The sequence below is a fragment of the Pseudomyrmex gracilis genome, unplaced genomic scaffold (genome assembly GCF_002006095.1).
Source record: "Pseudomyrmex gracilis isolate BER0280 unplaced genomic scaffold, ASM200609v1 scaffold_98, whole genome shotgun sequence".
NCBI lineage: Eukaryota > Metazoa > Arthropoda > Insecta > Hymenoptera > Formicidae > Pseudomyrmex > Pseudomyrmex gracilis.
Genome location: NW_018020682.1, coordinates 46419 through 58383, shown reverse-complemented (window position 1 = coordinate 58383; position 11965 = coordinate 46419). Strand labels below are relative to the sequence as shown.

General features: G+C 32.0%; 4 protein-coding genes across 11 annotated transcripts; 2 read left to right on the top strand and 2 right to left on the bottom strand.

Moving 5' to 3' along the window:
* Positions 1–500: 500 nt before the first annotated feature.
* LOC109855750 (metaxin-1) lies at positions 501–3581 on the bottom strand. 2 transcript variants are annotated; one of them, XM_020430312.1, is made up of 6 exons: positions 3234–3581; positions 2704–2951; positions 2344–2509; positions 1843–2229; positions 1256–1316; positions 501–790 (listed from the first exon to the last, which is right to left on the bottom strand). In XM_020430312.1, exons 1-6 carry the CDS (start codon positions 3318–3320, stop codon positions 774–776), a joined length of 966 nt encoding a protein of 321 aa, XP_020285901.1. In that variant the 5' UTR covers positions 3321–3581; the 3' UTR covers positions 501–773. The 2 variants fall into 2 exon arrangements, with proteins under 2 accessions (XP_020285901.1, XP_020285902.1); XM_020430313.1 differs by lacking the exon at positions 1256–1316 and having other exon boundaries at positions 3234–3580.
* A 334-nt stretch (positions 3582–3915) lies between these two features.
* On the top strand, positions 3916–5891 carry LOC109855778 (very-long-chain (3R)-3-hydroxyacyl-CoA dehydratase). Its single transcript, XM_020430360.1, has 5 exons — positions 3916–4412; positions 4562–4678; positions 4759–4993; positions 5058–5162; positions 5303–5891. The coding sequence occupies exons 1-5, from the start codon at positions 4329–4331 to the stop codon at positions 5869–5871; spliced, it is 1110 nt and encodes a 369-aa protein (XP_020285949.1). The 5' UTR covers positions 3916–4328; the 3' UTR covers positions 5872–5891.
* A 1225-nt stretch (positions 5892–7116) lies between these two features.
* Positions 7117–9730, top strand: LOC109855780 (adenylate kinase isoenzyme 1). Of its 5 annotated transcripts, none has more exons than XM_020430362.1 (5): positions 7117–7200; positions 8662–8883; positions 9059–9184; positions 9260–9445; positions 9526–9730. In XM_020430362.1, the coding sequence occupies exons 2-5, from the start codon at positions 8698–8700 to the stop codon at positions 9598–9600; spliced, it is 573 nt and encodes a 190-aa protein (XP_020285951.1). In that variant the 5' UTR covers positions 7117–7200; positions 8662–8697; the 3' UTR covers positions 9601–9730. The 5 variants fall into 5 exon arrangements, with proteins under 5 accessions (XP_020285951.1, XP_020285953.1, XP_020285952.1 ...); XM_020430364.1 differs by having other exon boundaries at positions 7118–7204; XM_020430363.1 differs by lacking the exon at positions 7117–7200 and adding an exon at positions 7489–7576.
* Positions 9574–11941, bottom strand: LOC109855777 (RNA-binding protein 40). 3 transcript variants are annotated; one of them, XM_020430357.1, is made up of 7 exons: positions 11834–11941; positions 11195–11674; positions 10985–11099; positions 10261–10867; positions 9991–10187; positions 9758–9876; positions 9574–9657 (listed from the first exon to the last, which is right to left on the bottom strand). In XM_020430357.1, the coding sequence occupies exons 1-5, from the start codon at positions 11840–11842 to the stop codon at positions 10028–10030; spliced, it is 1371 nt and encodes a 456-aa protein (XP_020285946.1). In that variant the 5' UTR covers positions 11843–11941; the 3' UTR covers positions 9574–9657; positions 9758–9876; positions 9991–10027. The 3 variants fall into 3 exon arrangements, with proteins under 3 accessions (XP_020285946.1, XP_020285947.1, XP_020285948.1); XM_020430358.1 differs by having other exon boundaries at positions 10261–10864; positions 10988–11099; XM_020430359.1 differs by having other exon boundaries at positions 10261–10861; positions 10988–11099.
* Positions 11942–11965: the final 24 nt, after the last annotated feature.

The window sequence follows — 11965 nt, the reverse complement described above, 5'->3', positions numbered from 1 at the left end:
GAAAAAGACACACAAAGAGACAGAAACAAACATGACCGTCTTACATCGTAATTGAAAAACAAATGATTTTGTTTTTTGATTTGAATTCGTCAATTTAGTTGCTGAGGATGATCACAAATACACTGATCGAAACGTCCAATGTACACTACATATAAATCATTGTTTTATTCCATCATCATTCTGGACTTTTGGCTCATCGGGGTTTATCTTATCTATTGAATTAGATTTAATTCTAATTTAATATAATTCTTATTTTTTTAGGTTCTTGTATAAAAAAAAAAAATCAGCCTTATTACATATCAATACTGTCAATAGATATTGCACAATAAAATATGTTCAATTTGCTAAAAAAGGAAGATTCGAACGTTTTTTGTTCATTAAAAAAAAATCTACTATCGCAATAGAAAAAAGTATGTAAAGAGGATCAAGCGAAATAAATAATATACACATATACACATACGGCATATTCTCAAATAATAATATTGATCATTATATTCCCAAAAAATATTTTATTGAATATATATTGCTATATTTACATGTTTTTACGTATCTTGTGTAATATATCTCATTCTTTGTCTTGAGTTTTCTCTAAACCGCGAAAATATATTGTGTATACGCCAGAATTTTGCACACAAGTTATAAATCTAATGCTTAGAACCGGAAATAATCTCTTTTATTAATTTTATATTCCAAAGTTTTTCCACGTGAACATCTCTCCTTTTTATTCATCGTCATCGTTCAATATATAATCCATTGGCTCATCCGGGATTTCGTCATCGTTCACTGATACCTTTAACAAACGTGGTATTATTACTTTTTTAAATTAGTTTTAAGTTATTCTTCAAAAGCGAGGAGATGACGCGCACTAACTGTTTAATTCGACCTATATATATTTTTACACACACTAGTAAGTAAGCTTATTATACCGAAAGTATTTTCAAGAGGATCTCTCTAGTAAAAAATCTTAGAATATTTTTACAAATATAAAATTCTATATCTAATGTTAAATATAATAATAAAAATAAAGATCTTTGTATATTTATTTATATTTATATGAATAAAATTCCTTTACTTTTTGTTAAACACACAGACTGAACAAAAAGATATTCATATATATGAACACATAACTTTAAACATACGTATAGAATATTTAAAAATATATTTTATAGCAATGAAGCAAAATTGATACACTTATTATGTAACAAAAACTGATCTTTTAAGTTCAGGAAAAGGTATAACATCGTCCAATACTTACGTTTTCTTTTCTTCTTAGGAATCTTAATAAATTTTCTGCTTCTTACTAAATATATTAGCACCTACAAATAAATCTACGTGTAGCTTTAATGTCAACATCGTATTTGTCTTCAGAACAATCTATTTACATTATCGAGAAATAACACGGCCAGTAAGAACCGTAGATACGAAATACTAAAGTATAACTTGAACAACTTATAAAATTCGAAAATTTATACAGGATGTTTGGTTTATATCTCATATATAGACATCTTTTTATCATCCTATAGATTTAAATTTAAGAAATAAAACTCTTACAAGAAGACACCTCAGCCAAGAATCCAATTAAAAAAAGTAACAAAACAGAGATCCAGCCATATTATAATATAAAGACAATTTTTTTTTAATATTTCTTTCATACAAATAAAATTCTGACTTATCAAAAAAGTTTCATATAAAAAATAATTTTAATTATTGCATTAAAATTTTTAAATATTTATATATTTAAACAAACGGAGTGTAACGCTATTTAGACATACAAGACGTATTATATGTCGCATGTGTATGTTTTTTATATTATACGTTTTTTTAAATACAAACAAAACTTACCTCTACAATACCAGTAGATAACGCATATCCTGTCATTGCCAGTGTAGCAAAAATTGCAGCAAGAATTTGATTTCTTCTTTTATTTGGGAATTCACTATCGGAGTCTTTTTTCAATTTGTCAGTGTTTTTTTCTGCTTTTAATTTCTCATAAGCTTGATATTCCTTTTCGAAGTATCTCTGTGATATACGTGATACATATTTCACTAGATTTGTACAAGCTTTCAGATAATTTTGCAAAATTGGATTCGGCAACGGAGCCTTGAGCAATGGTGCTAGATATGAGTATACGATAGCATCTATTGTATTGGGTTGTTGTCCGCAAAAGAAATCTTTATCTCCAAGTCTTGTAGATAATAATGTCAGACATTTTTGTGCTTCTGAGTATATCTGTTATTATATAATTTTTCTTACAGAGTCACAACATTTTCAGAGGTGTACAAATACACACACAAACATATGCTTTTTTTCAAGCTCTAACAATCTTCAAAGATTATTACATACCTCATTTTCAATAACGCTGATATTGTCTTCCATAGGATATAAACTTTGTATCAAGGTTTGAGCTCGTTGCTCAAACTTTCTAGGATAATAGAAATTAAATGGAAATGGCAGTGCTTTACAATACCATGGCCGAACTAACTCATCAAGATTCTTTTTATCTATCCACCTGAAAACAACAATATAGAAGATTTATATTTATTATAATTATGAAATCAATGAAAGTTGTGCTGAAATCATAAACTTTCAAATTATAACAAACTACACTTTTCACAGGTAAAATTATTTTTGAAAAACTACAGACTTGGACACAAATGCATATCTTATTTCTGTCTACATATCTATATCTCTTGTGTGTCATACCATATAAATTGGAAGGCTGGATACAACTTTTCCTTAAGCAGAGCATCAAAAGCCATAACATCTGCACATTGTTTATTTGTTAACATGTAATCAGAACTATGTTTTGTTCTAAAAAATGGGAATATATCTTTAACTGTATCCAAAGATTTTAGACCAGCCCTAAGTAAGGGTAATCGACCATTTGGTGTTCTAAATGGATTACTTGTTAGATTTACTTTTAAAGGTATTCCACTGAATTTTGCATATGCCTATAAATAATATACCATATTAGAAAATTTAATGCTTATTATTGACAATTGATCATTAAGCATGCGAAAGCAATTAAAATCTAAGTAATTAAAGCAGAGTCCTTTACAACTTGAAAGTTATTATAATCGATTAATGTCAATTGTGATTGTGATCAATTTTGATTAATTTCGCTAAACAACTAATGCGATTGGTCAATTCCAATGGAATAATCGGCCGATTAAGTTAATCGGAGATGATGAAACCGGCTCATGATGGTGCTATAACCTGCTTCTGATACTTACCAAAACTTGCAAACATTCTACATCAACTGACGGTAGGCCCCAGTCACCTTTCCATACGTCCAGTTCTAACACCTCGGCATTAATCATTTTTAGAAATTCGCATTGCCATTTATTCAAACAAAATTTTCAAACTACACACATAACTCTTCGGTAAACAACACAGCTTCTCGTGCAGGGGGTTCAAACTCGCCTCTTGTGAGAAGGGGAACGCTGTTTTCAGCGCCGCCTGGGCTAGGTCACCGGAAGTAGTGAACTAAAGAACGAGTGGTGGGAGGTACCGCCATATTTAAACCGTCGCACGTGCGTGCCAGTATAGGTATACTTATACAGCAAATTCGATAGCCTGTACTAATAGTACGCATTGAGTGCGACTTTTTTAATGAAACTTTTTTTGGAAGTTTCATTGAAAAAGTCGCATTCAGTGCGCACTAGTGCAGGCTACCGAATCTGCTGATAGATATTGAAAGTAAAGTTAGATATTTTCTGAGCAATATCACAAAGTTTAAATGTNTGATTGGCCTGATTTACTCAATAATTACTCCTTTATTATAAATAATAGAAAAAAATGGTTCAGGACTTTTCGACTCAGTTTTACTTCTTCTACCTGCCTACGAGAGATTGTACGGCAATTCTGGGACACCCTGTATATAATACTTCAGCAGAAGTAACGCAGCAGTTGCAACTGCTACATGAAGCCGCTACGTAGCGCTACGTAGCGCTAACCTCGGTCAAACACATCCAATGATCCGTAATTGAATTGTTTACGGCTGCAATTTTTTCACGTGCAATGGTTTTTGTCAATATTTAAAAACTAAAGTGAATAATTTGTTATTTACATATTATACATATGTACTATAGATTTTCAGTAACGGCAGTTACTGAATCTATTACAAATATCGGAATTGGGTAGATAGTGCTGACAGTGAATTTCTGATTTCTGTGTGTGTAATGCATTTTTATTTGCTCGGTAATATATGGATATAATACAAGTGACAAGCTTAAAACGTTTTTGTTTTTTCCAAGATAAGATAAGATTTCTAGGAAAAAAAAAAACGCAGTAACCAATAAAACTCGGTTCAATCGCGTTATGAGAAAATGTCCAACACACTTACACCATTTGTATACTGGGCCCAAACAGAAAATCAAATTTCACTGAAAGTAGATCTAACTGATGTAAAGGTATGAATATTAAAGTTCTTTTCTTAATATATCTCAGTTTATAAAACTTATATTTTAAATTTTATAGATTATATGAATACGTGTGTATTTTTTTTTGTTATAAAATATTGATGTAAATTACATTTATAATATATGTGCTTACATTACAGGATCTCAATGTTAATTTAAAAGAAACAACATTGCAAGTTGCAGCTTATGGACAGGGAGCTAGAGGTCTGAACAATTACAACTTCAATCTGAGTTTTTATTCGTCTATTGAACCAGATGTAATAACAAGTCATTTTTCTTCATGTCTGTATATAATTGATCAAACTTGATAAAACTATATGTAATGTTTACATTGTAGGATAGCTATTATAAGGTAATTGATCGACAAGTAGATTTTATCTTGAAAAAGAAATGTAATAGCTGGTGGCCAAGATTAATAAGTCAACCACAAAAGCCTTCCTGGCTTAAGATTGATTTTGATAAATGGCAAAGCGAAGATGTGGATGATAATGAGGAAGAAAGACGTGATATTCATGATGATTATCCCGATATGTATGATAAACTTCACAAAGAAGAATTTGGTTATAGAAGAGGTAAGTATATACTTTATAAAATAGTCAATATATATTGTTTAAAAAACATTTTTGTTTTTTACAGAGGACTTTGCAAAAGTATATCTTGTTATATATAATCTCTGTCAGTTTGTTGGCTTTATTTATGTGCTTGCTGTAATGAGTATACGATATTCAAGAGATGGAAAAGGTATATATATATGTTCACAAGTGTATGATATAATAATTTTTTTTAGATTTGTTTTTAGAGATTCTTTAAAATTTTTCTAACATTGGTTTTCTTAAAACTATTTAGAAAAACATTTTGTCAATATAAAATGTTTGTTCCAGATTTCATGAAAGAAACATATGCAGCAGTTGGAAACATATTTAAGTTTATACAACTTTTACAATTCTTGGAGGTAATGCATCCTCTATTTGGATACACAAAAACTAGCACACTTTTGTCTTTTCTACAGGTGGGAGGTAGAGCTTTCATATTGTTTTGTATGATCGACGCTGAATCTCGTATGCAAGTTAAACCGGTTGTTTTTTACTTGTTTGTTGTATGGAGTACGATAGAAGTGGTCAGATATCCATATTACATTATGAGATTGTTAAACATTGAAATAGCTTTTTTGACATGGTTACGATATACAATATGGATACCACTGTATCCCTTGGGTTTTATGTGCGAGGGTATTATAATAATGCGGAACATACCATACTTTGAGGAAACTCAAAAATTCACTATTTCCTTACCAAATACTTATAACTTTGCTCTTCACTTCCCTACTTTTATGAGACTTTATTTACTCATATTATTCCTGCCTACAATATACACACTCATGTCTCACATGATTCGAGCGCGCTCCAAGAAACTTGGAAAATCCAAAGTTAAAATTATTAAGACAAAGTAAATATTAAAATTAATATTTGAAAAAAGGAATACTTGTAAGTTTGCTCTTAATGCATTCTTCTTTTCTTGTAACTACTGCAGAACTGAGTTTTCCAAAAATTAACTTATCTAAGATTTAAGCGGATTCTACTCTTTTTTAATGAATAAAAATATCTTTTTCAAGTTTCCCTTACACTGATTCTTAAAACCAATTGCCTCTGTAGACTAGCTTTGTTTTACAAAAAATTTTTGTAAATATACATATAAAAAATACAGTTTACGGGTCTTGCTTTAAGACAATTTTGTACGGCCTTAAGTCTAAGCTTACTTTTTAGATATATCTTTTTCTATTTTAACACACGGGAAAGAGAAAGTAACATGGACATTAGTGTGGATAAAAATATATGTGATGGGGAAGTTATAACACATCTAATGTAACTCTTTACGAAGTATTTAGCAAAGAAGAATCCACTTTAGAAAAACCTTATTTTATTATACATAATGTATCTATAATTAAAGAAATAGTGAATTTTTTATAACATTTATTAACACATATGCACACGCTTATATTACTTTACTAATTGGCATTTACAATTTTTTTTTTGTATAGATTAAGAAGAATATATTTGATTTCCGTTTTTAGTTTTGATAATTGATATGTACAAAGGTAAAATATTTTAAGAATAAGATGATTTTTAGCTCATAATAAACAATAACAGTTATATATATATATAATATATATACAACATAACATGTAATATATAAAAGGAAATTCTTATGTATTTCTTAAGTACAATTACATTCTGTACATGAAAAAAACAATAAAGCTTGTAAATATTAAAACATGTTAAACTTTATCTATAAATTATGCCTCCCGCGGCAGATTGTATGTAATATACAGTAGTCTAGATAAGAGACATAGACTACGTTTACATGTACTGATAAAACCGTTTTAGTAAAAACCGTTTTAGATGTCTTTAGTACAAAACTGCACTTAGATGTCCCGTAAACGTTCCTTGTACTGATGTTATTAAAAACGTTTTAGTAAAAACCAGACTTAGGTGTCCTGTAAACGAACATCTAAGTTCGGTTTTGTACTAAAACGGTTTTTTTATTAAAACGGTTAAAAACTTTTTACCAGTACGTTTAAACGTAGTCATACAATATTTTGCTGAGAGTTTATTTTTAGGCTTTGCTACATTTATATATATCTAGCCAATATTGTGTAATATACCGCCACCTCCTCACAACAAGCTCCCAGAATACGAGCAGATCAACCCAATTATGTTTAGTTGTTTTTGTACTTTTGTATACTGTGCTTATAGTATCCATAAGTTAATCGTCAATCAATGTATGTATGTAGGGGTTTGTTAAAGATTTTATAAACTGTATGTGTGCGTGTGTGTTTGTGCGCGCGCGCATGTGTGTTATATCAAAACTACACTCTCATTTTCATCGAAAGAGTTTTTTTAATTCAACTTAATCATTAGATTTGTTCTTTTTTCATATCCTAGGACTGAACTTCGTGAAGAAAAGTGTACACTAAAGCGTTCTTTTTATTTTCCAATGTGACGTCAAATTTGACTGTTCCATTTCAAAAGTGTGGCAACGAACGGACATTCACAATCGGAGATCTTATATTTGAGATCGTCAGGAATTCATCTTAAGATCAACTTGAGAGACAATCTTAAAAATATAAAATCAACAGACTAGACATACTGACCTAGGTCTGAAGTATTTTTGAACTCGCCGCCTTAAGGACCGCCTTGTTCCACCTTCAGATAAAGTATCGGGTAATCTATCTAATGGTTAAAACTCTGATTTGCGTTGTTCCACGTGTTGGTAAAATTTATATATCTGGTAAATGACCAGAAACCAAAAAAATAAAAAATAAAGTACACGGCACTCTCGGTACCGTGTAAGTCGTATCTAACGTAAATATGTAGAAATAAAAAACAGTGGGAGATACGCTCGTCAGGTTCCTATCTTATAGACAATAACTTGTCGAGTAAGTTGACAATGAGATTTATCGGAAGGTGAAACCAACCGGCCCTGAGTCTGTATGCGTAGTTCAGTTCTTGGCGGTTTGTAAAAAAACCCATCTGACCTACAAAACACTCAAAAATCAATTCACTGGCTCAGTGAATGTGGTGTTTTGTATATAAAATGTAACGAAAAGTCAAGGTGACGAAAAATTATGCCAACATCGATTATCTTTTCCGAAAGCGCAAGCGCCAAACGCAACTTGACGTAACTCGCGTGTGATGTGTGACCGTCGTTGAGTAAAAGAATAATCCGATGTTCAATTTTTGATTTTCATGATTCAATCGCTGTACACACGCTAGGTATCGTTTGCTCAAGTTTTTCCTCGAGACATCGCGAAATTTTTCTTTCGACGTATGCATCGCGAGGTTTCACAGCTATCGAAGATAATTTTGGGTTAATCTTAACGTCTCCGTAATTAACGTAATCGATCGATTATTCGAAATTGCCAATCGCATCGGTCGAATTAGCCGAATCAACCAATTGCGATTGACACACTTTAAGTTAATTGACCGATTGACTCAATCGATGAATGACGAACGTGGGCGTTAGTTTCCTTGACAAGTTTAATTATAATTGTCACAAAATCTAGTCTCTTTTTCTTCGAGTGTATTTATTTCAAATAACAAATAAAAGTATATTCAAAAATTTATAGAAATAAATACTTGTGTTGAAAAATTTATATAAATGTTTTATTCGTTGTATGTGAAGAGAATGATCTCTCTGTACGTCCTTTGCAAGATTTAAAAGGCGCCATTTCTAATCTTAGAGAGCGCCGCTAAAAGAAAGAAATTAAGCGGAAAAAATGAAAACAATCTGGGTGATCGGCGGACCGGGTTGTGGTAAGGGGACGCAATGTGATCGCATGATCGAGAAATATGGATTTCTTCACTTGAGCAGTGGCGATCTGCTGCGAGCGGAAGTCGCAAGCGGTAGCGAAAGAGGTGCATCACTTCAAGAACTAATGTCCAAAGGATTATTCGTGCCAACAGTATGTAATTATGTCGTACAACATACAATATATAATTTTAATGTTTATATCGTTCTTAAAATGCCGCGAAAAAAAAATGTTGTGCGAGGAAACAAAGTATATATAAAAGATATCGCGTGTTTTACGCGAACGAGATCTCGTTTTTCTCAGCATGAAGATGATATGGTTTCACTAGGACGTCGTGCTGGAACTTATAAAGGAAAAGATGAACAAAGCGCGCGAGGAAAAAACTACAGAAACTGGATTTCTCATCGACGGATATCCTCGTGAAAAGGAACAGGGCATTCTCTTTGAGCAAAACGTAACATCTTGTCCATCTTTTGCTCTCATCTTCTGTATCTTCTTCTGTTTTGAACTTTTTTATGTTGTTGCGCAGGTTTGTCCTTGCGACTTAATTCTCTTCTTCGACGTATCAAATGAGACCCTGAAGAAGAGGCTTTTGGGACGCGCCGCTGTATCCCAAAGGGCGGATGATAATGAGGAAACAATCAAAAAAAGGATCGAAATATTCAATTCGAAAAACAACGAGATCGTCGAACAGTACAAAGACAAAGTTGTTAGAGTGAGTGTCCTCGATGTGTATTTTGCGATTATTACACATTTTTCAAAAATAAAAACAATTTGTTTACTAAATTATTTCAGATTAACGCGGAAGGAAACGTAGAGGAGATATTCGCTGAAGTGACAAAAGCGCTGGACGCTTTATTAGCATCATAGGTGAAGCCATACTTAAACACGGCACGAGATTTAGTCGTGCACAAAGTCATGTTTGTTCTAAATATTATTGTTGTTTGAAATGAAATATAGAAAATAGATTAGTTGTTATGATTCTTCAATAAATTATATTAATATAATATTTAAAATAGTTTTATACCTTGATATTTTCGTATAAGTTCCCAAACTTCGACAAGTATAATTTTTCCTTAAAGCTTCGTGGATACTTCCGCACTTATGTTCGAATTTATTTAATTAACAAAATTCTCTTTTAGTTCTCTAAGATGTGTAAAAAACAACAACATCATATTTGTTAAAACATTTGTGTAATATACCGATAAAAATTACAATTTAAATTAATTAAATTATACATAGCAATAGCAATAAACTTACTTCACAAAGCAGGAATCACTCTATCTACGCATCAGTATCAACTTTTAACAGCTTTGGCAAATTGTACTACCATAGGCTTATCTTTCAATATATATCCGTTTGTTTCTTCGAGGGCCATTTGAGCTTGAACAATATTTTGTAAAGTAATAAAGGCTTGGCCTTTCATTCTTCCTTCTTGCAAAAGTCTTACATCATATCTGCAACGTTAATACCAATGAGAAATACATACTTTACGAGATAAAACTTTACTTCAAACAAAAAAATACTTACTCATTCTCAACATCTTTCAATCCTACGATAACATATCGTTGATAAATATAGTGAAGATCATTGATTTCCACTTGTTTCGCAAGATTTTTTATGTAAAGGCGATTGGATGGTTTGCCTGGATGATAATTCTTGAACACGGGGAGTATTCGTTGATCATGAGCAGAAATTCTGTTAGCTGCTAATTCCTCGGAAGTTATAAACTTATTTTTCTGCGTTTCTACATCATCTGTGCTATCTTTCGCGTCATCAGTTTTGTTAGTCGGAAATATTAAACCAAATCCACCTTCTATCGTTACGGTATTATCTTGATTAGCAGATGCGATTTCTAATGACGATGTATCCAGAGTTTTTAATTCGATTCTGAGATTCTTAGTCTCGCCACGTTCAACAGGCTCGAACATTTCTTCTGGTTTCAGTACTTTTTGCGTGGATGAAGTACTTGTAATGTTTTTGGCGGGGTTTACAAACTTGGGAATCTTCATTCGTTTTGCGGACTGCGGCCGTTTTCGTTTAACAGGAATGATTTCCAAAGGTCTCGCATTATCTTCCCCATCTGATTCTAATTCGGACTCCTCTTCCTCTTCCTCTTCTTTCTTCACATCTCCTAGACAAAAACAATCCTATGTTGATCTATTTGAAATATAAACTTTGATACAAGACAAAACTACTACTATAATTAATTTTGTGAATATGATACTTTCGTCTTTATTCATTAAAATATTATTACCAAGGATGTCTTTGTACTTCTCCATGTTATAAATGTCCCTCAACGTGGGAAATTCTGTTTCTAATTCTTCAAAAGGAGGGGGCAAATTCATTTTATTCATTAAATGCAGCACCTACATAATAAACACATCACAGCTGTAATATACCATTACCAAAATTGCATAACTGAGTGTGTTATAATAATTAAAAAGTATAAAACAATTTATACCTGTGTGTAAAAAACTGGTTCCTCTATTAGCATGATAGCTATTCTTATTAATGTAGTTTTTGTCGGTGGTGGATACTTATATTTTATATTCGGAGGAGGTAATTGACTGAAGTCATAATTCATAGTCCAATTGTTCAACTTCCGCATGAATGCTTGTATGTGAGCTTTACTGGCAGTTTCCTCGTTTGTATCATCCTTGCTCTTTGACACTTCATGCTGAACGTCTTGTTCCGAAAATTGTTCAATAGACTTGTGAGCATATTCGACTGTCAGATATTGTCCTCTGACATTCAACTGATGTAAACGCAACAATGCTTCTGCTGCTAATTGCGGAGATGAGAACTTGGCAAAGGTCGCGGTGTATTTGTTCGACAGTCGTATTGTTTTGGTTTTTATTGCACCGTATTTTTGTAACAACACATCGCGCCGATCGTTCGAAATTTGCGGAGGTAAATGAAGAATTCGCAACGTGTCGCATATCTGAAAAAATACGTAAACACCAATACTGAAATATATAAATAAACAACATGATGTGAGATATAGGTTTCGAGTGAACATATTAATATATTCTTGTATATATTCGAGTTAATTCTGGTATGATTAAATGTCACAAACATGTATAATAAAAAGTAAAATTACCGGAACCATTTTTATAAATCTCTGTAATCTCTGCTGGTCTCCGCCGCGATTTAAAAATGCTTCTTACACACATGTGAGTCATGTAACACATGTGTATTTTGGAACAAAATACTCGCAGCTGCCAGCAGCTGC